General features: G+C 40.4%; 1 protein-coding gene across 1 annotated transcript; it reads left to right on the plus strand.

Annotated features, from left to right (window-relative positions):
- The first annotated feature begins 285 nt into the window (after nucleotides 1-285).
- On the plus strand, nucleotides 286-25329 carry ppp1r14c (protein phosphatase 1, regulatory (inhibitor) subunit 14C). Its single transcript, XM_085382817.1, has 4 exons — nucleotides 286-629; nucleotides 20141-20224; nucleotides 21242-21274; nucleotides 22994-25329. Exons 1-4 carry the CDS (start codon nucleotides 396-398, stop codon nucleotides 23066-23068), a joined length of 426 nt encoding a protein of 141 aa, XP_085238943.1. The 5' UTR covers nucleotides 286-395; the 3' UTR covers nucleotides 23069-25329.
- The last annotated feature ends 486 nt before the right edge of the window (nucleotides 25330-25815 follow it).

Below are 25815 nucleotides of genomic sequence, written 5' to 3' on the forward strand. Positions count from 1 at the left end.
CTGCGAAGATGAAGCACCACTGAGGGGCTTCGCTTTGTACGCTGCAAAAATGAATACATTCATTCATCTAATTTGAATCTTTTAAGCCTATTTATTTATTCATTTTTAACCAACTAATGGTACATTTTTACGCATTTGTCTGCAATTTTACCAACAGCAGGATGACCAGTTAGATTACAGTCACCAACCTTTATATTTTGGTTTGAGAGCCTCTCACTTCTTGCAGTGTTCGCTCCGCCTTCTCGCCTGTCTCCGGCGCTGCGCTTTAAATAGCAGCTGTTTAAAAGCTCCTCACCATTCTCCCGTCTGCCGTGCAGCACGCAGTCCCCACTCGGCACCGCAGTCCTCCCCTTCCATCCACACATTTCTTTAATAACACTCCTGCACATCTCGCTATGTCGGCCGCCAGCACCGAAACCAGTGCCCCTTTGCCCACCGCCGGCAGCCGCGTTTTCTTCCAAGGTGCGCCCGGAGTGGGCTGCGTGGGGTCCGGACCCATCAATGGGGAAGACACGGTCCAGAAGAAGCAGGGCAAAGTGACCGTGAAGTACGACAGGAAAGAGCTGCGGAAAAGACTTGTCCTGGAGGAGTGGATCATCGAGCAGCTCAGCGTGTTGTATGACTGTGAGGTAAGTCGAAAGAAACTCCAAAGCCGCACACGGCTGTGCGCTCTTGTCACCGAGACGGCTGGACAATGAACAGCCCTGGATGAAAAAAAGTGGCCCTGCATAGCTGCTTTGTTGTTCTTTGAGAGGTTGTGTTTTTAAATCTTATCTTTTTGTCGCCTTCAAAGACGATTAATCGAAACCGCTTTATACATTTCTCCTGTTTGGTCGACTTTGCTTTTTATGTTCAGTTTCAGTGTTGATTAGGCAGAACTGCAGCAGCCGGACTACTCTATCACTTTAGATGGTTCACTGCGTTTACAAGAATGGCACCTGAATAAAGTACGTCCATGTTTCATCTGACCCCAAATATTTTAGCCGGTGTCTCTCTGTGCTCTGCCGCACTCATACCAGCTGGCTTGGAGATACAAAGCTGTGTGGTACTCATGTGTCATGTCCCGTGTAATTTTCTCCCTTGTTAAAGAGAAAGAGGGATGGCTGACTCCACGAGGCTGAGAGACCGGCGAGAGAGAAACCGCACGTTTGCGCTTTTTACGCACCAGCCGCGTTGGCCATGAACGACCGAGACGCGCTTTGTCTCATTATTCAGTGTGTGTCGAACGAGTAACCTCATCCTCACACGCCGCTGTGAGATCAGCCCATGTAACAGGCATCCATCCACCTCACGTGCATTTACCTCTCCATCCTCGAGAGCGAAACCTCACAGGCTCATGATGTGATGGTAGTTTTCTCCGCGAGCTGCGTGCGCAGACAGCACGCGCTGGAAACCAGTATTGTGGCAAATTTCTGCCACAATACTCGTTGTGGGGGACGAAAGGGGTGCAGAAAGAGAGCCGATCTATAAGTCATGTCCAAGTGAACAGAGCCAGGCCTGGGGGATGGGGGAAATAAGAAGGGCAGTGGGTTAAGGACGAGCTGATACCGTGACTTTCGTTAACAGCCAATCAGCTCCTCTGACTCTGATTCCCCCACACCTTCAAGCTGAAGGTCTCCACAACTATGCACACACATACAGCCTTACAGTATGCCTGTCGCCACAGACTCAGCCAATCAGAGACTAAATAGGGGTCTGCGAGCATGTATGCACATGTGCATGAATCAGGCAACACAGAGGAGCTGAATTTTATTTAAACATAACGTACAGGTGTGGGGACATGAGTATGTCTCATGTCTGCAGTTGTAGATGCGCATGTGGTTGTTAATGAATGCAGAATGTTGACTCTAACAGTAAATCTGAGAGCAGTATGTGTGTGAATATGCAGAAAGGAAACTTTTGTTAAAATTACAGCAGGATGCTGAATGTCATAATGTCTTTTTCAGTAGTTTGTTCTTCTGCTATTTCTTTCCCACATTTAATGCATATAGACCTCATGCATGCCTTCTGCACATAGAAGTACCTTAGTATGATTTATATAGCTGTCATTTTGTTTGCAAGCTTTCTGTTTTTTATGGTTCTGCTTTGGTTCATCCCTGGCTTTCTCAGAGTCTGCCTGAGAGCAGACTAGTTTCAATTTCAAAGCCATCCGAGCTCTTTGGCTGTGTGTCGGACTGTCATCAGCAGGTGTGCTTGATCTACACAGAGGTGACTGGAGTATTTGATGTTTGACGACGGCTGGAGTGCACTGGCCCAGCACCGATCTGTATTTTGGACTGTGATTTGCTTCATGCAAATGGATATTTAGATAAACAGGAAAACACAGTAGATCAAGCACGTACGCAAGCTCTCGTGATTTCCAGACAGAAAGAATTCAACACTTTTCTAAGAAAACACTGCTTTTGGTCGACTTCAGTTTAATGACAGAGTCCCTGCAGTGTAGATTTCAGCAAAGATATTCCCAGCAGCCTTACACCTCCTCATGTCATGTCTTTCACACGGCAAATGGGATAATATCACATGGTAATCCCCTGGCTCACTGGTGTTGTTGCCAGTCTGATGTCACACTGGATGCTGGAATGAGATCGGTGTTGTTGACTAGTGTTAGAAAGACACGGGCCTGATAATGAAATGAAACCAACACATCAATATTCTCCATTATTTTGACACAGTATCACTCTGCTGCATTGTTCAATGCTTTCTTTCACACAACACTGAAAAAAATATTCTTTTCCCTCATAAAGATGAAGCAGTTATTTTGCATAAGGTGGAACTGAAATAGATGAAATCCAAGGTTTATATATTCAAATAATTAATCATTGAGGAAAATCTGGGCTTAAATAGTTTTTTGTGTTTATGCGCATTCATGTTCATTTCATTCAGGCTCTTATGGCTTTGCTGCTGATGTTTGCTCAAATGACTGTAAGCATGAAGTCACACACATACCCCCTTCATGCCTGTTAACACCTCAAGAGCAGGGCCCAAGATAGACCAAGGTGTGTATTTTGTGTTTGTGTGTGCACGGATGATAAATCGAAGTGGAGGCTACTTATTTGAGCGTGCTGGTCAAGCTGAAAGGTCAGCCACTATATCGGTTTCATGAGAAAACCTGATACTAGCAATCATCACAGAGGTGTGGGTATGCGTGTGCAAGTTTGTGTAGGCGGTGTGGTAATGTGGTGATACTGAATTGTAATGGACTGGAAGAAAGGTGAACTCAGAACAAATAGGATTATGTTTTTGGTGAGAATTTCACTTGTTCCCTGTAACTGTTGCCACAGTGCTTGCTTAGTAGCTGGAAGACAAATTGTTTAGAAAACAGTAAAGGGAGAAAATGTGTGTCATGGAAAACCTTGCCGTCTCATCAGAATTGAACTAAGTACTGATGATCCTCTAGCATGTCTAAGATCCAGCTACCAGCACCTCCAGGAGTGAACATATAAAGACATCCTTTGTTTAAGCAATAAAATGAAAATGTAAGCATTCATGGGAAACTTGTGCTGTAATAATATTGCAACTTTGATTTTATATTGATTAAATAAACCAGATATACATTTAGCCATGCAGGATGCCAAATTCTGATATGGAGAGGAGCTGGCTTGTTGATAGCTAAATGGTAAACTGAGCAGTACTTTTCTACTCTAACTGAGCACTCAAAGCACCTTTTATAAAATCTTCATTCAGCCAATCACGCACACAGCCTAGCCGGCAGGTGAACCACCGACCTTCCGATTGGAAGACGATCCTCTACCTCCCGAGTCACAGCTGCCCCTAGTTTTCACTCTTTTCCAGTCTCTCTGTATAAGTTACTCCGGTAGTGGCTGACAGGAGAGTATTACCGGACTTCTAAGGAGACAGGCGAATATTTTCTCTTATGTTGAAACCAACCTTTAATCTTAAAATGAACAAGATATCAAAATATCAAATTTGCCTTTTTGGCTTCATCTCATATATATATTTATTCCCTAAGCCTCTGTCTTTTTCCACCCCTCCCTCTCTCCCTCTGTGCCTCCTCTTTGGGTGAGAGGATAACAGAAGGTGAGTTCTGTCAGAGATGGATTCCCCTCTGCTCTCCCGGGACACGTTGCCTCTGTTCATTTTGGTGTTCAAAGGACAGGGAGGAGAAAAAGCAGAGAGAAAAAAAGCAGGAGGGGATGACCCAAAGAGGGAGAGGCGCTAGAAAGCTGAGGTCCTAAGTGCTCCCACTGCAGCTCTTAATATAGTGAAAGCCTTGACTATATTATAGGCTCATTGTAGTGCCCAAAGAAATCACTCACTGTTATATTACTTTATATGTGTAAAAGTATTAAAGCTTGAAGTGTTAATGGAACTGCTAACATGTAAGTTCACACTATGAAACACTTAACCCACAACCTCTCCTAGGGCTGCACCATTATTACGTAAATGATAATCATAGGTTTGTTTGTTTTTTAATCAATATTCAGTTTTTAGTCAAAATTATTCATTTATGCTAGCGACAAAATTTTTTTTATTACAAAGTTGTGAAAACATAACCCTGCTTTCATATCCATTTTGTGTGACATTCCTGCAAATGCACAAATGCATCCAAATTAGCCCTCCTCACCCACCTAAAGTGAGTGCATCTCTTAGAAGTCAAAAAATAAGCAAAACACAAATAACCTAAAACAAAATCCAGTCAACATGGCACTGCTTCCTGTTAACTAAAGCATCTTTGCAGACAAATACAGTGTTTATTCACCTCTGGTAAGTGCATTTGTATTAAGCAAAATATAAAGTCTTTCATTCTATTCGGTGCCTCTACATAATAGATGTTAATAAAACTCAAAACAAAGACAGCTTTGAGACCCCTCTATAGCTCCCTGGCAATGTTTTGCATAGGAAATAACATGTGGTTTGTCCAGTAACTTGACCACTTTCCTGAAACCCTCGTTTCTCACAGTGCTTATTAGATTCACTTTGCATTGTTTCTCTTGGCCTTCATGCATTAATTACACTGCAGATGGTGGCGTCTTTTCACCCAGTCGAATAACTTAAGGGAAGATTATGGTTCAACAGCAGTTGAACCACAATCTTCCTGAAGGGGGCATGTGGTGTGGCTGGTGTGTTGGCCGCTCTTGCTGGTGCTGTTATTGGTCCATCAGCCAGAAGGGCAAATATAACATTATATGTAACATTCAAACAGCTGAAACCGAGTGTTAAAAACAGTGAACAGTCTCCACTGTAGTCACTGTGTGTTATTTTCATGCTGTTTCATGCATTTCTGGTGGTTCTGCTGTTGCTTCCTTCCCTGTTCCGGCCCACTTGTCAACCAAGCAGCATTTGACCGTCACACAGCCTCATCCATGTTGAGCAAAGTGCAGTTGGGATTTAGGAGCAGCAACTCTACAGCACTCTTTTATTGCTCCTTGGTTTACATCACTTGGCCAAAATCCAAAGTATTTCCAACAGCAGATGATAAGCTGCTTTGAGGGATTCAGCCTCTGCTGTGCCAAATATTCCAATTCTGTTGTATTTCTGTCCTCTAACATAGTACTCGACCAGACTTGTCAAAGAAACGTCAAGCTCCGTGGTGCAGGGAACAGCTGTGATTGGCTTGTGCGGGTTTATTTGCAGGACGCCAAAATCATGATTGAGATTCGATTAACTGTGTGATGCCGTAGCCTCTCCCACAGTCAGAGACTTGAGTAGACGCTGTTGGACTGCAGATTAACGCCGAGGCCAAGCCGAGGTGATTAAAAGGCAGAGTTTGTCAGCACAGTGACGAGACCGTCTGTCTGAGAGCACCTGAGAGCAATCGATGAATGAGGAGAAGCTTTAGGCCTTTATTTGGTGTGTAAGAGAAGAAGAGAATAACCGAGACAAACAGATTGCTAGAGCAGTAAATATGTTGTTGGCTTGCGTACCAAGCTCAATGTGTGTGTTCTTCGGGGGGCGTATGCTGTAGAATAAGGGGAGAAAGACACTGTAATGCCCTACTTTTCCGTGGCTCAGCTTTAATAGAGCCCCACTCAATGAAGCTCATTCATGTGCACAGGCACAGACACTGCCAGCATACAACACTTGGCCCTGAGGCCTTGTGTGTGTTTATGTCTGCGTCCATGGGTGTGAATAAGGCCGTGTGGGCTTTTCGGGGCCATAATATCCATGGCTGAGCAGTCGGGGGTACTTTCCATGCATTGATAAGCATCAGGACACACACACATACACTCACAGGTCAGTGTACAGACGAAATGGAGCACGGACACTTGAGGAAGAAGCATTTTTGTTCTGGATAATACTAATGTTTCTATCTCCTGCTCCTTTTCTCATCACCACAATAACAGCGGTTGTTTAATTTCTACACTGTTTTGTGTAGGAGGGTCCCCAGGCGGCCTTTGTGTGCTTCGGTAGTGGACAGTGGAATCTGGATTCTGTCCCCCTAGCATCAACTTCCTGGCAGAAAAAAAGAACATCATTATCTCTCTCCGTCTGCATCATTATCCCCTCCTCCCTCTGCTTCTCCTGTGACCTTCTCTATAACATTTCTCGTTTGCCTTTTGTGCATGTGTGTATCTGTGTGTGTTTCCCCCCACATTGGGAAGCAGGAACAGTCATATACTATATCGTGCAAGCCTCGTGTGGTAGCTGCTGAGGAGAAGTAAGGAGTGCAATTCAAGCCAAGTCATTAGTGGCGTTCAATAGGTTTAGCAATACCATGCAGAGGGTGAACACGCATATCGGCATATACAAAGACAGGAGCATTATGTTACCACTGAAGTTACTGGATATACTGCATGTATACACAAACAGTTACCGGCACTAGTTTAACATTGTGGGTCTTTTATTTTCTGTTTTGTAAGCCTGTGAAAATGTGAATTCACCACCCACAGCAGTTGATGGATGTGATTCCCCTCAGTGATCAATCGAACAGGTCTCACTCTGATTGATGGCAGGATGCTGGCTGGGCTGCACTGCCTCATTATTCTGAAAACTGGTGATCTTTGCTACAACCTCTGGGTCTGTTTCACACCGATCAAATGTGCTTTTTAAAATCTGTGAAAGGTCGAGATTATACAAGAAGGTGGGTCTAAGAAGGAGGAAAAAGGGGACAAACCTGAATCCAGAATGACCCCCATTTAGTAAATCATTACTGCCAAGACTGGCAGACCCACTTGGTAGGAGATTTCACCGGTAAATTGGATAATTGTTTTACTGAGTGACCCTGATGTGTTTATGGATCTGGCGAGGAAGGTCGCTGTTGTGTTTACTTATCTTCCATTCAAATTACACGGGCAAAAATAGAAACCGATGGGGTCTGTGTCCAACCACGTGCTGGCGCATTTCGCATACCACCTGCAGACACATGCATGCGCTGCTAAACAAATCAGAGGTGTTGACAAGAAGGCCTTTTAGCAAGCAGCTAAACACCAGCTGTTGAAACAGTTATAAACACAGTGGCTGCAGAAAGGTATCAAATGTCTTTTTCAAAAGCAAAACTCAGCATGAAGGTTTTATTGCTTTTTTTTTTTTTTTTCTCCCTCTATAGTTTCCATCCTGGTGTAATTTCTCACTCTCATGTCAACTTCTGGTGCAGTCTGACCCCATCTGCTTTTTTGTTTTCCTCCGCCTCCTCATTTCTGTTATTTTTCTCACCAGGACTTATTCTACCATCTGTCTCTTAAGTCTCCTATTGATCCTAATCACACATGTCTACAAGTTGAAAGGTGGGACTGATACATCTGTACTATGGTAAAAGTTTATACGTGCCACTACGTAATACAGCTGAAGTATATTGTGACCTAACCCAGGGAAGATGTGATTGACAAGCAAACAGAAAAAGCTAACAGGAAAAGAGGAGAAAAAGCAAGCAGTCTTCACCTGTTGTTACCAGGTCGAACAACCAGCACTGGCTTCACCCTGCCCAGGGCTGTGAAAATATATTTGCCCTCTTCCTGATTGCTTTCTTATTATTCACACTTACATGTTTCAGATCATCACACAAAGTTTGGGATTAGACAAAGATAACCAGAGTAAAAACAAAGTTTCATTTTTAATTGATGATATTTGTTTATTTGTTTATTTATAAGGAACCCCATTAGCTTCCACAACAGCGGTTGCTAATCCCAAACCATCAAATACAATCAAATAAAATGCTACACAATAAAGTGAATGCAAAATATCTGCATAATTTGGCTATTACATCCACAGTGAGGTTTCACAGTTGTGAAAATATGAACATATAAATATCAATAACACTGAGACAAAATACACAAATTTCCATTACAAATGACATTGCCCTCTTACAATATTTGCAATAATTCAAAGCTGTTTGAATAGGCTTTTAAGCTATTTTTGAAATTATAAATAGAATTATTCCACTTGAAAGATGCTCTAAATATAACAGAGTTTTTAAGTTGCTTTTAACTCGAGGAATTACTAAATTGCGGTTTGTTGAAAATCGTGTATTATGATTATGTTTTTCATCTGGATACTGCAATTGAGCAGAAAGAAAATGTGGTGTGTTAAACAGTATTGCTTTCTTTATAAATACAAGCAAGCCATAGTATAATTTAGCTTGCACAGGAAGCCAAGCTTGTGGGGATAGGTTAATTGGATAATCCAAATTGCCACTAGGTGTGAATGTGCGAGTGAATGTGAGTGTGAATGGTTGTCTGTCCCTATGTGTTAGCCCTGCGACAGACTGGCGACCTGTCCAGGGTGTACCCCGCCTTTTGCCCTATGACAGCTGGGATAGGCTCCAGCACCCCCCGTGACCCTGAAAAGGATAAGCAGAAGCGAATGGATGGATGGAGGAAGCCAAGAAAGTTTATCATGCATTTTATCTATATTTGTATAGTATTTGTATAGTACGAACACCTTAACACTAATCTGTCTGATATCATTTGTTAAGGGACAACAAGTTATCCAAGCTTACCAAAGCATGAATTTACTGTGATTAACCACATTTTTTTGAAAGTTAAGTTCAGTTTGAGTAGCCATACCCAGGCCTGATTACTGGCAGACCTGTTGAATCAAGTAATCACTTAAATAGAACCTGTCTGACAAAGTGAAGGAGGCTAAGAGATCTCTGAGAAACAAAATCATTGATATCTGTCAGTCTGGACAGGATTACAAAGCCATTTCTAAGGCTTTAGAACTCCAAGGAATCACAGTGAGCACAAATGGAGAAAACTTTGAATTTGATTAACCTTCATGGGAGTGGCTGGCCTATCAAATTACTCTAAGAGCACAGTGATGACTCATCCAAGAGGTCACAAAAGAACCCAGAAGGACATTTAAAGAACTGCAGGCTTCACTCGCCTCCGTTGAGGTTAAAGTTCATGATTTAACAATAAGAAAGAGACTGGGAGAGTTCCAAGACAAAAATCACTAATGACCAAAAAGAACCCAAAGGCTAGTCTCACATTTGCCAAAAACAAAAACATCTTGATGATCCCAAAGAGTTTTGGGAAAATATTCTGTGGACTGATGAGACAAAAGTTAAGCTGTTTGGAAGGTTGGAGTCCTGTTACATCTGCTGTAAAACTAACACAGCAATTCATGAAAACAACATCATACCAACAGTGAAACATGGTGGTGGTAGTGTGATGGTCTAGGGCTGCTTTGTTGCTTCAGGACCTATAATCAGGTTTATCCCATTTTTTTTTTGGTCTGCTTGCATGTTTTCCACATCTTTCCTCAACTCTGTCCTCACGGTACCTAGAGGTTGCCTTTCCTAGCAAAACATCTGTTCAAGACCTTAGTAGTGAAACCACCAACATCATAACTTCAGATATTAAATATGTGTACACATACACATATGAAGAATAAATGTGGACAAGGTGAAAATAAAGAGATCTGGAAATGACAAATGCCTCTTTTCCACTTGCACCTTCTGGGCTCGACACGACTCTACTCCATACTCATTTCAGTTGTTTTCCACAACGATTGACTACCACCTTATTGTGGGTGGGTTTGATACAGCAGCGCTTCCTGTCTTGTGATGTCGTTTGTATGCGACACAAACACAAAACAACAATGGAGGACATCAGGCGATGGTGTATCTGCTGCTAAACTGATGGTAAACATCTGCACCGTATCACTGTACCTCAGTGTTGGTGTATATGTAGCTATTTCCTAGTTGCTGGGTTTCAGAGTTGAGTTGCTTTCATGACTCATCCAGTGATGTCACTCCCTGACGATGATTGGCATGCAGTCTATTGACATCACATTTTCAGCTCGTTTGGAACCCCCAACTGAGTAGGTACTAAAAAAGTACCTGGTACCAGGTACTACCACCTAATGGAAAACCCCAGTCGAGTAGAGCCAAGTAGATACTAGTGGAAAAGAGGCTAAATGTCTTCAGGTTATTAACTTGAATTAGACTGCTTACAAATGTAGCCATTGAATCCCAACATGTAGTGGTACAAGAAGAAAAATGACAAATACAAGGCATCTCAGTCCTAGTTTAGTAGTGGTGTAATTTCCATTTTACTAAGCTTGAGCTTTGAACCCAAACACTGATCAAAGATGATCATTAAAAGAAGAGACTAAGGAGAACCAGCTGCAAAATGTGCAACCAGCAATGGGGAAACGGAAAGCTGCTGAGACCATGAAAAGAAAAGGCGTTGACTTGTCACACGCGCACACTGATGTTCTTGTCTTCCTATGACATCTCCTCCCATCCCAAGATGATCCAGTTAATCAGTGGTTTCTTTGTAAGCAGGCCAAATCAATTCATAATCTGGCTATATGTAAACACTGACTCAGTTTATCTGGTTGGCACAGTGAGAAGATGCAAAATACCGTCGTCATTCGCACGTGTCTGAGAAAAGGAAATATGCAGAAAAGGAAGACTGTTGTTTTGACTCTCAAAGTCATGGGCGTGTGCTCATATATGGGCGTGTGGCTTGTCTACCTTTGCATGTGCTGCATGACATTGCACATTTGAAAGCAGTTAATGCAACTGAAAAACAAGCACTAGAGATGAAAGAAAATTAGAACAAAGAGGGTGTATTATTTTTATCAGTTCTTAACCCTATGTTATTATACTCCCCCAAATAGCTGGCCAATATGCAACATGGCTGCTTCTGCCCCTGGTGCTCATGATGTTTTACATCCAGAATGACTGAAAGTGCTCATTTACACTCAGGGCAAAGGTCCAAATGGGTCCCAGCTGTTGACCCATTAGCCTCAGGAAGAAACTGTCTGCCTGATAAATACAGTAAAATAAATCCTGTGCAGGATCACAAAACTGTGAAATAAAGTCACAAAACCGGCACTGGCATTTTCATGCTTGACAGTCTACTGTAATTTTTACTCTCTTTTTTAAAATCAGGATTTAAAGCAAAGGGGAGGAAGGGTGATGTTAAGTATTTTGATTTTGTATAGCAATAGGGTAAAAAGGCTTGTGTGTCAGCTGATGCTGTAAGTATTTTGGGCTATTGAAGAAGAGACTGTGCAAGGTAGAAGACCTAAAGGCTCTTGACAAAACATTAAAAGTATATATTTTTTTCTGTGTAACTACCTCTGATGTTTGGGAACACCTAGACTTTAGTGATGACATCATGCTGGTATCCCTGTCTTTTGCAGATGATGTTATCTTTTGAGCTATAATGGAGATTATCTATGTATCAGCCATGTAGATGGATAAGCACCTACATCTCTAAAGGAGGATTCAAGGCATAGGTAGTTATTAACCTTAAGTGCATAGCCTCTGGAAAGGATCTTAAACTCTTATATAAGCACAGGTTGGTATGGAAAGCTGAGGTTAAATGTCGCCTCTTTCTCCCTGTCACCGGGTATTTTAATGTCTCTGGCTTTCACTTATAAGTGATTCAAATGGCCCATTTGGCATTAAAAGAGCAACAAGCATTTGAGAATACTAAATCCTAACATGGTTTTATTTATTTATTTATTTTTAATTGTGCTTTATCAGCCTAATGTACTCATACGCCAACCATATTCCATGACCTCAAACACATAGGTAATGATTACAGTCCAAGAGGGGGGATAACTTCAAATATGATGTATTTGACCTAACACTGGCAGCGTAACGAGTTTCCAGATTTGTCTCTTTGGTGTCATTAAAAAAATAATAATTTAGCAAAAGATCCTCATTGATGAAGCTACCTCAGTATATCAGTCACATGACTTGCAAACATTTAGAAAAAGCCCAAACAAACCAACAAAACTGCCGATTTGTAAGGCTAATTTCTCAACTGATAAAAAATATAGGTGAGAGTTTGAGAAATGTGGAGAATGGTCCATGGCAAAGTTATCCATCAGGCTTTGTTTGCAAAGTTAGAGCAAAATGTAGCAATGTCACAAACAGTGGTGTTACCAGTCATGGTACCAACCTATTCATGTATGCATGTATATATGTCTGCATGTACTTCATCTCCTCCTCAACAGTTGAGCCAATCTGAATGAAACTTTCTACAAACGTAGTCACACTTATAGTGATTATTAACATCTATATGTATATATATTAAAAAAGATTTATTAGAAATACAAATTCTCCTGGTTTTCCTATGTATTATGTTCATCTTCATGACATGCAATGCAATGTTACGTTGTCCATTTGTATTTGTTCATTGCCCGTGCCTAACGTAAAGGTCACCAAAATTTGCATCCACGACAGAATTTTGAGATTGTTTGAGAAAAAGCAATGCCCACCTGGCTAAAGCCAGTAGTATATATATATATATATATAAGTGTATATAACTCCAGTGTAAATCATAGAATCATATGGCATGATGCAGCTACACAGAATACAAAATTAGAGCAATTACCTTAAAGACTATGGGTGGGGGACTAGTTCTTCCAAACTGCAAAGGTATTGATGTATTAATTGATAGAGAGTGATATGGGAGAGACCATTTATGACACAGAAAAAAAGAAATCAGAGGAGACTCAGCATAACAGGGCAAGGACATGGCTTCAACATCAAGTTTTGGCCATGGAGATAAAAGCTACTACAACACCAAAGTGGAGAAACATCAGGGGGAGAATGATTAGGACATTTACATCACAACGAGATTCTTAAATTTAGTATGCACGATCATCTGTTATTTTTAACTGAAAAGTTCCTTTGAGTATAATTCCTCCCCACAAGCTTATTTCTCTGACAGTTCTCCTCTCTGATATACTGTGTCCTCCGGAGTACAGCTGAATCAGCGTGGGAAAGAGCTTTTGCTGCAGTAGCTAACTTCACCCAGCGAAGTCACATAATCTATGCTGTATGGTTTCAGCAAATTGCATCGCTGGAGGGCAAGAAGAAGGTGCTGGGAGGTGGGGGTGAGTTAGGAAGCGAGGGATGCAGGAACGGAGGAGAAGCCGGCCTTTATTGGTTACTGTTCCAAGTAACTTTTTGCTTTCCCCATGCATTGAAAGAAAATCCTTGTATTTAGTTGTTTTACTTCTCTCCCGTCCCTGTTTTCCTTATGTTTCCTGTCCTATCCCTGCCCTGTGATTCTTTGCATTCTTTGTCACACTGTAGTGTCTCTTACTCGGTTTAACGCGGTCTCTGAAGATGAATTCATCCCACCTTGAGCTCTTGCTCGCTTTGATGTGACAGCGCTCGGCAGCAAAGAGAGGAAGAAAGCTGAGCTGTGAGGTTTTAGTGTTGCGCAATCCTCCTCTTCCTTGCATTCTGCATCATCATCACAAGTGACCCACTTATCTGTGCGCTCCCCATCTCCCTGTATCTTATTATCGGCTCTTATATATTGTAATTAGCAGTCTCGTACATGGTCTCTTTTGTTTCTTTTCACATTTTTCCTGCCTTTTCCCCCCTTTCTTTCATCTCTGCGTGGTTGCTAATTTAACACAGGCCTACATTCCTTGTGTTTGTATTTGTATTTTCTTTTTATTTGTCAGGGAAAATTTACAAAGCCATTAGTCTCCTAAGAGAAGAGATGTACTGTACCAGATTTAGAGGCAAGCTAATTTCCATCCACATTCTCTGGGTCAGACAACAATAAAACAATGTAATGACATCATCAAGAAAGAAATGATACTCATACCAATGAAACAAACAAGTGCATTTGTTATTTCACTGGTCTAACGTTTGCTTATTCTTCTTCTCTGTTCTTCTCTTTAGACATGTCTCCTTGTTTACAATACAGGGTGAAGGTTTTAGCATCTCTGCACGATTAAAACTCTTCCTACGTTCTTCCTTTCCCACCAGCTCTTCCTGTCAGTCTCTGTTATAAGCACTGCATCACATGCATACAGAGCAGTGATTAAAGAAGAGGCGGTGGTATTATCTTATTTACTACATAACTCCTCTTTCAATCCAGTTGAGCCCGTGTTTGTGTGGTTAATATCGGCTAACACATGAGAGGGATCAGTCAATGTCAGCCACCTTTTTTGCACGTGTTACCCACTGAGGGTGGAGACTGAACGTTGTTGAGCTCTTTGTACTGCAGCAGATCTATGTCTCTCTCTCTTTCTTTTACACACACATGCACACTGAGGATTATGATCTTCCAGGTAAAGTGTCTTTTTGCGATGATGCAACAGCACTATAATAATCAGTGGCACCATTTTATCATAACGTCACGCTTGAATTTAAGCTAGCAAGCAGGAAGCCATAAAAATAAGCATAAAGATCCAGACCTGCAACGTGAGGTTTCATGTGGCCCAAGGGGTAGCAGATCTTGCACTCCAGCTGCTAAGTTCCTCTGTGAGCGTGTTTGCTGCTGGCTGTGTAAATATCTTTGAGTGCTCATCATCTGTGAGTTTGACTCTGTTGTTTTACCTTAGAATATTTCCATTTCAGAGAAGCCTATGCTTGAAAATACTCTCAGCTGTTATCCATTATCAGTTGCCACTACACATAAAGACTTGACTGAAGTGTTTAATGAGGCAGCTGAACCACACTGTCAATCTGTGATAACAGGACCGAACAGAAAGTCAAATCAAACTGACCAGGAGGATATGCATATCCTGCAAGAGTGGTCTGCTGAATCACACCAGGGTACATTAACATGTCTTCCTTTTGCTTTATTGCAGAGTCGTGGCAGATCATGTGTTGTTTCTTGGATGAACTGAAAGCAACCTTACTGAGACATTACCTGGCTCAGCTGAAAAACTCACGAAAGGTCATGTGCTACTCCTCAAACAGAATATTTCTAAAGTGAAACAACATTCGATCGCGGTTTCATGTGACTCGTTAATTATGTCTTCAAGTAGGATTTGCTTCTGTCCAATGTAACTGGTAGATCTAGTTCATAAAAGTGGGCCATGAATAGGAATAATTATGAATCACTTGGCTGAGTGAAGCGATCGCCCGTAACAGAGTTTAACTCTTTGTTCGCAGAAAACGTTTGAGTAGTCTGAATAGAGTTTGCGTTGAGTCACGGGGTTGGGCCGCTTACATTAGCTTTGATTCACCTCATTGCGGATGAAGCAGACTGAAAACGCTGCTGGCTGTTTAGCTGTCGGTGAATATGAGTCTGGCAGACATGCATGCCTCACTTCGTCTGCATCTCTGCACGCAGCAAACACACACAGGCTGGCAGTGTTGCTCTCCGCTTCTCTCTCGGCCTCTGTTTTGCCTGCTGGCTCTCACACGTCGTCTTCACAGAGTTGCCTTCATTACAACAAACACTGCTCCTTGTTATCTGTTTTTGCGCACACCATCCTCTTCGCACAAACTCTCGCTCTCTTTTTCTAGTCATCTTTATATCTCCCTTCTGCATATGCAAACAAAAACCAGCCGTCATCTGTGAAAAATGCTGAATCTAGGCCTCTTGTGCATAAACAGGCGTTCACAGTTTCACAGCACTTACCATTTTTTCACATTTCTGTTTGTTTTGTGGCTGCCTGTCACTCTCTGCCATTGTGCCTTTTGTCATTTTGTATGCTGGTTAAATGGAAAATTATATTCCCGGTAGCAGCAGGTGTGACCTTAGCCATTTTAGGCTCGCGATCATCTAGCAGGACAACATCTTCAATGTGTGTGTTAGGTGTGAGAGCGTGTTTTTTCCATTCTCACCATCTACACAGTGTGTTTAATACACTTAGGGACTGTAATGCGAAGCCCAGTGGTGAGTGATTCCCTGTAGAAGATTGATGGTAGCAAAAACCGGCGTGGGTGCATGTGCGCGTTTGTAGGAGCCGGGATTTTGTTGGCGATAGCCTGCAGTCACGCCTGGCGAGCAGGCCGTGTTTTTAGTCATCACCAATCACAGTGACAGGGGGTGACGGAGTGCCTGCTGACAAGTGGAATATTCAGGGACACACACACAAACCCACACGGAGCATTCAGGGTGAAGCGAGTGATTGATAGCTTGGCACACAGGCAGGCAGACAGACTTGTCCTTTGCCCTCAAACATCTTAAGAAGTAGGTCAGTCTGCTAAATTTATGATCCTGACACGTTTTCACTTTCACATTGTTACTCATTCGAATTCATGCTTTCATGTTTATTATTAGGTTAAACCAGCAAATCACAGTACACAAACTCATCGACACTGACCGAGGCCATGATCTCTGCACTCCACTCACACGTCTGAATTTGCAGGTAGCTGCTGTGAGGTGTAAACAACATGACCTTCCAAGGAAGGAGGCATGTTTGATGATTTGAACTTTTAGGTTTTGTCTCCACTAAGGCTATGAAACCCAGCCTTTGTCTAAAATTTTTAGAGACAACAGCAAGAATATTTTTATATTGAACAGTCTAAGATTTCCTTAAGGACCAGCTGAGCAGAGTTTTTTGTCACCTATTTTCAGCTTTAAAAAAAATGCAAAATGTAGAGGAAGCCTGGCACTGAACGGTTTGACCTCTCTTATATGCTTATATTGTAAATACTTAATTTCTCTTTTTAAGATTTATATATAAATCACTGTAATATAACATCGCTGTAATCTCATCTTTGAAATCAGCTGGCTAATATCATGTGGTTCCCCTTAATACAGCTGCTAAATCTGTGGGAACATGGGTGCGATTCCTGGAATTCTGGCACCCTGATGCTGCCGGGTTTGCCGGTTTGGGCCTCAATAATGGTGCAGTTAAGGAAAACAGTGGTTGGAGATTTTGGTACTAGTAAAATTATTGCAACTTTGTGCAGTGATTTTGAAATCTTGTTGCCTTTTGAAGTGGTTGTTTGAAAGGTGGGGGCCAACCCTGCCACCACATGCAGAGAGTTTCTGTCTTCAAGGCAACTTTGGTTCACCAAGATGGTGATAAAACAGCAATAAGATGGAATCAGTCTGGTATCATTTGGGGTCAAAAGGGCAATTACATGAGAATTTGTTTGTGACAATACGCCAACTAACTGTGGTAACTCAGCAAAAATCACAAATCTGTTGCTCAAAGGTATTTATTCTGGATCAGGATGTCAGTTTCCTTGCAGCTTTATCCCTACTGGGGATAAAAATAATTTAGTTTGGACATGCACATGTACACCACAGCTGGGGAAATTCCACACAATTAACACAACATATGCGTTACTTTGCAGCCGGTTGCAGCCTGACTCCAACTGATTCCTCAAATCTCTCTGCATTTCTAAATAAGACTGGTTATTTGCAAATCTGTCTGGGAGTGATTGCAGTGAGTCTGACGCAAGCTGCCATTGTTTGAAGACAGGCTGACTCGTGCACCAGGAGACTCGTGCAATAACAATTAAGTGCAGTTATGAAGAATTAGACAATGAGCGAATGAGAGTGATGTGACCATTTAGTCTACTGCAGAAAAATTATCACTAGACAACCATTACTTTTTTGTTTTTCCAATGAGCAGTTTTTGCTTTTTAGGAGTGCCCTCATCAGGAGAGGTGAGTTCAAACTTCAACAATGTTTTTAAAGTTTCCTAAGAGAACATTCAATAATCAGTTTTAAAGAAATATTTGATTACCAAACCAAATCGTGTGAATTTCACCAGTCAGTTACTTCCACTCTAGCTAAGAATGCTGCATTGCAGATTTAGGAAATAATCATTTTACACAAATAAGTATTCTGATCTTGAGGTTTCAAGCAAACATCAGTGCTTGTGCTTAGCAGGACAACACACACAATAACATTACCATCATTTCACCACCTCACATTAACTCAATTTTCTCACTTTTTTTTCCCTCTTCATCTAAATCAATTTATCCTTCCACTCCGCAGTCTGAAAAAGCTCATCTCCTCTGATGATTAGCATTTTTTACACAACCTCTGTTCTGTGGTTCCACCACATACACACTCATATGCTAATAGGTGGCAGGCTTTGACATATTCTGACCCTTTCCCGGCTTTGCTACCTTTCTTCTCAGTTTCCTCAACGAGTGAGGATTTCAGAGCGAGACCCTCACGCTAAGACGTTTCAGAGAAAGAGGTGCTTAAAATGCAGGTTGTGTAAATGCCTGTCAGGAGTAAGGATCAAGGTGGGGTAGCCTTGTGTTTGTGTGTGTGTCTACGTGTGTGTGGGAATGTCAAGTGTGTTTGAGATGAAATATAGATGAAATATGATCAAGCCTGTTTAAGATGTGGTAGAATTTTTTTTGACTGTGTAAATGGGTGCTATGATGGGATGTTTGTGTATATGTTGCCTAACTAAAACAAGAACACGCAATACATTTGCACTAGTTCATCAGTAGTCAAATGTGTGCATATTGCAGCACATTTGTCTCTTGGAATGTACATTTTGTCTTGCAGGCTACTTTCAAAGGTATAACTGTAATCTAATTTCATTCTGTGCATATCGAAACACCCACGCAAAACTGAGCAGTGACTGAGCTTTAATGCTGAGAGCTAAAATCAAGCCATCCTTCCATCCTCCTGTCCCTGTGTCTAAATACCAGTGCATGCTCGAGGCTTCACCTTACACAAGAGTCCTCTGGGAGGCTTACACAAACACACGTGCAACTAAAGAACTAGTCGCTTTTATTAATTTTAGTTTACTGCAAAAATAATGATAGATATCATCCTACAATTTTTATGGAGGACTACTAAGGAATGTTGTTTAGTATGCATTAGATGAGAAAGGCATTAAGGCTGCAAGTCACATTCACTTAAAACCATGGGTTTGATAATAGAGCCTGAGCCAGGCTCATGTGAATGTATCATAGCATTATAGCCTTCCAGTGTGATGTGTAGTACAGTAATATAGTACAAAAGAAAATAAAGATGTTTTCAGTGAACCTTCACCAAGACTGTTCAATAAAGTGGTAAAAAAAAAAAAAAGAGCACTGATATCCTATAAGTTCATCATATAGCTGTCTCTTAAATTTTATGGCCGGTAAAGACTTAATTTACAAAGAAATAAATTATTAACATACAAATAGTTCAGTAGGTAAGGGTTGGCAAAATCTTGAAATCTGAAAGCCATGGAGATTTGGGTGTTGAGTTTCCATATAAGTGACAAAAAGTTAACACTTGGCAGTTGATAGAAGGTGATTGGGGCTATATTTTAATGAACATGTAGTAGATAAAGATTCTTAGTCTTTTATTTATGTATTTATTTATTTATTTATTTTTAATTAATGTGCAAATGCCCAAAATATTAATCCAGTATCAACAGTGTCTTTGTTGATGCTAGAGAAAGATCATAGATTTGGTAAATGGAAGAGAAAACACTAATTACCGGTTTAAGACACAAAGTCTTTCCTGTGCAAAAGAGTGCAGTGACCTACATGAGCGTTGGCATTAGATGTAAATTATAGGGAATAATCTGAAATGGAAATTGTATATATTCTAGGGATGGTGGAGTGGTATAGTCACAGATTGTTGCAATTAATATGGCTGTTGATAAAGGCCACTGCTTGTATATACATGGACACTTTGGCTTCAAAACCCAAAAGGAAGAATTTGGATGATACATCATGCGGTAGCTGGGAGGAACAGTTTGATCCTCCCTGCGCCGTCCGTGGGTAAATAAAATGAACCAGTGAAACAGCGGACCTTTGAAGTGGCACTGAGCTGAAAACAGCCTTTAACCACTAAATGGACCAACCCACAGTAAAATGACATTTCCATATGATGCCTGTTCCAAAAAGCTAAATGCTAAATATGCTCAGCTTGTTTGCAGCTTAAAGTTCAGAGGCTCAGACACACTGTTTGTATAAACTGTGTATAATATTCTTGTTTTCCGTTTTAATTTCTTATTTACTCCTTCACATATTTATGTGCTCGTCTTCCACAAGTTCCTCTGCTTGAGCTGCTCAGTAAACCAGAGTGTCTTTGTGTTCCAGGAGGAGGAGATGCCCGAGGTAGAGATAGATATCGATGACCTGCTGGAGGTCAACAGTGATGACGAGAGAGCCAGCAAACTGCAGGTATGTTCTTTGGGCTGCATTTGTAAGTCCTCAGAAAATACATTGTAATCTCATATAGGAGATGAAATAAGGCGAAATAAGGTAAGTGGGGTTATCAGGTAAAATGGGACATTCATGGTTCATGCATCTCATCTATGGTATATATTGTATATATCTTAGCTATAAATACATACAAATATACACTAACATGTACACATGAACACAGTTGTACATGTATACGTTAGAGGGTAAAAGAGGTGTGTTGATATTGAAGTAATAGATATTGGCGTCAAACTAGTTATCACTAGTCTGACACTGAAGAATGTCAGACTAGTCATTGTAGACAATGTTTCAATGTAGACAAGAGAAATGAACAAAGAGAAGCAAAGAGGATCAGAAAGTAACAGAAATGTGATAGAAAGGATGTTTTCGAGGGAGGCTATATATATATATATATATATATATATATATATATATATATATATATATATATATATATATATATATATATATATATATATATATATATATATATATATATATATGACTGGCCCATTTTTTGGCAGTCAGTCGGCCCATGTTACCTGAACAATGTCAAAACTATGGGACAGCCCAAATTTCAAAACAGTAAAATTCTATTATACCAATCCAATACCAAAAAAAAAGCAGCTGAACACAGTTAAATGTCATACACAGGGTTTTTTTTTTTTCTTAGTGTCCGAAGTGATTAACCAGAAATTGTCCCAGGTTACCTGAGTTCACCCTAGTTGTTCCATAATGGAAACACTCACCTTAAAGTCAAATTTTCCATGTGACTGCTTTGTATGGTATCCTGTTTCTGTTGGCTCTACTGTATGGTGGACCTGTCCTCAAAGACAGACTGATGTCAAACATACATAATCATCAGTCTTTATGTTGTCTGAATACATTACCGCGGTTTTCCATATCAACAAAAGCTAACCAACCAATCCAACACAGACAGTGCTGGGAAATGTCCCTAAACAACTCTCTGTTTTTCCTTTACCAATTTCTACACAGGAATCATTAATAGACTGCTACAAACCAACAGAGGTAAGTCTTCCGGTGAAGCTCTCTTTTCCATGTCCACTGCTTGAGATCAGTGACCTGAAATTATTGATCCGCACATGCAGTATTGAATTTGTAAAGTCACATTTTCATGCTACTGTCACCCTGACCTGAATGAAACAAGTGTTAGATGGGCCCATAAGCTACACAGAACACATACAAGCACACACAATTTAACTTTGTTCACACTGGCGCTTGTTTTTGAGTGTGCAAATGGGTGTGTGCGGGTAAGCTTTCAAGTATCTGGGTTGGGGGAGTTAGGGTTAAGCTATTTTGGTGATTAAAGGTGGTGCAGAACAATCACATTACCTCTACATACGGCCATGTTGCCCAACATGGACTGCCCATCTGTCATCTGTGACTGTTTGCATGTGTTTGTGCGTGGCATTAGGTCAGCCTGTTGAAAAAATGTCAAGGTCACTGGCATCTGAGATAACAGCAACGTTCAGCCAGGTTGACAGCTGCTGATACGTGTCACTCCTACACATCCGTACTCGCACACGCGCGCACACACACACACACACACACACACACAGATTGTAATCCCTCGAGTCTGGAGTAGCCCAGATGCCATTTTGAACACAATCCCACATAGATGACATGGACTAAGGACAGTGAAAAGCAGAGGCAATGGAGAGAGAAGGTGAATTGTGACAATTGGAAGCAAATGATGAAGAAAGGATGAAAGTAAAAGAAAGAGAGCACTGTTGGTGAGAGAATGACAGGGGATGAAAGAAGCTGTTACAAATGGTGAAGGATAGATGAGACCTCTAGATCAAGGAGGAGGAAAAGAAGAGAGTGACAAGAGGAGGGAGGTATCAGTAATTAGGGCACGATAAGTGTCACCTCTGTTACAATTGTGAGGTTTATATTTCAGCACATTCTCGATCCGAGTCACACCATCGCAGACTTTTATAGAGCCATTAGATCAAGATGAGGAATCTTTTTCTTCCATCCTTTTCTGACTTATTGCCTCATAAACTGGCATTTCTTTTTTGTGACTTAAAAAGCAATACCCATATGACTGGGGTTGGCCAGTGTTTGTTTTCTGTTTGGTACAAATTCTTTTTTTCCTTTCCTACAGTACTACGCTTAAGACTCTAGCCACCACTCATTTTTTATGTTTCGGTGCCAATAAACCAGATTTCCTTGTAATTAAAGTGGTCTTGAACAACAGTACTTCAGGCTTTCTGAAGGTCTTTCAAAGTTTTCCTGTTGCTTTTTCACTTATTTTTAGTCCAGTCATTATACCTGACTATTTTCAGAGGAATGTTTTTGGTTTGCTTTTGCTGAACACAGACCTATGAATCATCTAAGCATAAAAAAAAGCACCAATTCAAGGAATGAATCACTGTTGTGTTTACACATAACAAATAACTTTGCAATTACCTGTTACAATTTTTAATTGTATCTTTAGGAACTGTGTTATTAGGTCATTCGGCAGAGTAAATATGGTTGTGTGTGTAACCTGTTTTCTGTCAGTTGTATATTTATTAAGCCATTAGACAAAGGATTCAGGATTCAGCCTGCAAAATCAAACAGAAACTAAAGAAATGTTATAGATTTGAATTATGGCCTTCTGATGCAAATCTCATTTGATTTGTGTGTGTGTGTGTGTGTGTGTGTGTGTGTGTGTGTGTGTGTGTGTGTGTGTGTGTGTGTGTGTGTGTCTGTTTAAATCATTTTTTCCTCTTCTCCCTACAGAACTTTGTCCGTGAGCTCCTCGCAAGGATAAGGGGAATGAGAAAACTTAGCGCTCCAACCAAGAAGGGCCTATAATGGCTCAACCATCAATCAGCCATAAACTCCGTCATCTCCTACTTAGCCCGCCATACATGGACTGTCATTAAACAGAATAATTTATCAAAACATCAGTAACTGTTCTGCAAACATCTGCTGTATAATCCATGAATATAGCACTAGTCATTCTTTTCACGATCACAATAACAAGGTGTATTATAATATTTGACTGTTGAAAGGTACATAAGTAAAGCAGAGCCAAAATGTTTAAATAGTCACAATATCTGGAATGTGCCAGAACTGCAACTGTGCTTTAATACAAACACCACCTAACTTCATGTGTCAGAGCCATGTAAGCTTTTTAAACCACTCCTACAAACCAAACAGCCATACAGAATAAAACGCCAACAAAAACTTTAAAAGAGGTGGTAAAAATAGTTGCAGTAGGTGTGAAATTAGCTGTAGCACTATTTAAACACAGTGCTTCTTGATCTTTTTTTTTTCTTGTCCTATTTTTACAGAGGTTTTTTGCTATTGCGTCTTTCTTTTTTTTTTTCTAAAGTACTGTATGTTGCCATTTCTTGTTCACGTGATTGAAATGTGGTCTTCGAGAGTTTGAGTTCTTGTCACCCTCTTTATCCCTACTCCATTATTGCTTGCAAATGTAAGGGAGCTCTGTGGTCTTGTGTCAAGTTCATTTAAAAGCACAACACATTAATACATTAATCCCGTCGTCTTTTGTGATGTGTAAACTCTGGAAAGAGTGGGAACGTTTTATCAAGCAGTGCTAAAATCATATCAAGATTTTCTTTTTTCCTTTTTTTGTTACCCAGTCTCCTAGTATACTTTTCACCACAGCAAGGCATGATGGGTGTTGCAGCTCTCTGTATGAGACTACAAAAACCTGTATGATTAGCAGCCTTTTGCTCGTCATTGTACATGTTCATGATCTCCCTTATTGGAATACATATCAGTTGGTAGTTTAGATTCAAGCTCAGCACCCAAACACTGTAGTCGTTTTTACACCCGGTTCACTTAATTCTGCTAACTTGTCTCTGTAATAGCGGTTGATGTTGCCTTTAAGGACATTCAGGATCAGTCCACTTTTTACTCAGCACTGAACTTAAACTACTGACGACTTGAAAGCGTAAGAACAGTGGCATAAGAACCCCGGAGGACTTGACACTTTAACTTGCCGACAGAAGGTGTGCCAAAACTGGGATCCTAAAATGTCAAACATCATGGAGGCATTAGTCTGCCGCAGCTCCTACTACAGAGATATCTTTGGGTGGGCTCAGAAGTTTTAGTAATTCTTTTCATGTTGCAGGAAAACTGTGTTACAACTGAATATAAGCAGGTTTAAGAGGTGGATTTGTTTTGTTGCTAGTAAATTTCCCTTCAGCAACACACTGAAAAATCTCTGGTACAATCACGAATCCCTTACAGGGTTGTGCCCAGTTTCATTTTGGAATAATTAATCGTATAAAAAAGGAAGGTGCAGACTAAAACCTGCAGTTTGATATAAAGTATAAACCCACAGCTGCCAAAGACAAAAGCAGGGCAATGTTTTAGTTTAACATAACACTTGCAAAGCACCCTCTTGCATGCTAACAACAGAGACAAGGTATTGATGAAGAGTATATTATAGACCTATAATCAAGCAAAAATTTTAAAAAAAAACAAAACTTTTTTGACATAGCTACCATGTATGACTTTGTAAAACCTTTTGTGTTGAGACAACGTGACGTCACGTTGGAGATAATCCAGGAAATTTTAAAAAATGGTGCTGTTTTTGATGTTCTTCCCAGACTTTGGTTAAGTTATAAAAGGCGTTTTCACTGTTGACTGGTGACTGAGAAATGTGTCTGCAAGAAGTCTGTCTCTCTTGACTGATGGAGTGGATGCTCCAGAGTTGCATCTTCTATTTCTCTGTCTGAACTGGGTTGGATACGTGTCATCACTCTAAGCTAGCAATGGTGAGTTTTTCTGGCTCGGTGAATTTGGAGGAAAACCATGAAGATGGAGACATTACGGGCTACTGAGATTCATATCAAGGTACTCTATAGGATTTTCTGTCAAGAAATACTTCAGGGGCAAGTGGCAGATATTTTATTATTTATGGGATTTCATGTGGAGAGTATTTTGAAAGTGTCCATATATAGAAAGCTCTATGTTTGCATGTGTTTTTAAAGTAGCATGTTGAGGGGAACATTTTCTTGGCCTAAAGGTTTTTATTTCACAAAGTAAAACACTTTCCTTTTTTATACCTTTATTATTATTATTATTATTATTATTATTATTATTATTATTATTATTATTATTATGATACAAAAATGTTATTCAGTTGCAGTTTTGTTCTGTACATCCACAATAAGCTTTCTTCTTTTTAAAATGTAATGTGGTGTGGTTTGTTTTTGCCGATAATAAAAATGCAGAATGACTCTGTACTGTTTAAGAAAATGTTTCTACTTGTCTATTTCTTTTCTACTTCCCTTCTACTTCTAGTTTTCATTTTACTTGACATGCAAAATGCATTTGTATGTTTCATTACAGCCACATTTCACCATTTGCATAGTCTTTTCTCTTGAAACACTGCTCTTTATTAGATAGATACTATATTAACTGTTAGCTTCTCTTAGCATGGTAAAAGTCTTCTATAACCTAGACTTATTTACACTTATATTTTTTCCAATGACAGCTTGAATCACAACTTCCTTTTCAAGTAAATTTTTATGCAATAGGCAGTTGACTGAAAGACCTGTGTTTTCAGAGTTTTTTACAGAACC

The sequence above is a fragment of the Rhamphochromis longiceps genome, linkage group LG15 (genome assembly GCF_057381845.1).
Source record: "Rhamphochromis longiceps isolate RC_006_pf linkage group LG15, R_longiceps_female_GT1.1, whole genome shotgun sequence".
NCBI classification, from domain to species: Eukaryota; Metazoa; Chordata; class Actinopteri; order Cichliformes; family Cichlidae; genus Rhamphochromis; species Rhamphochromis longiceps.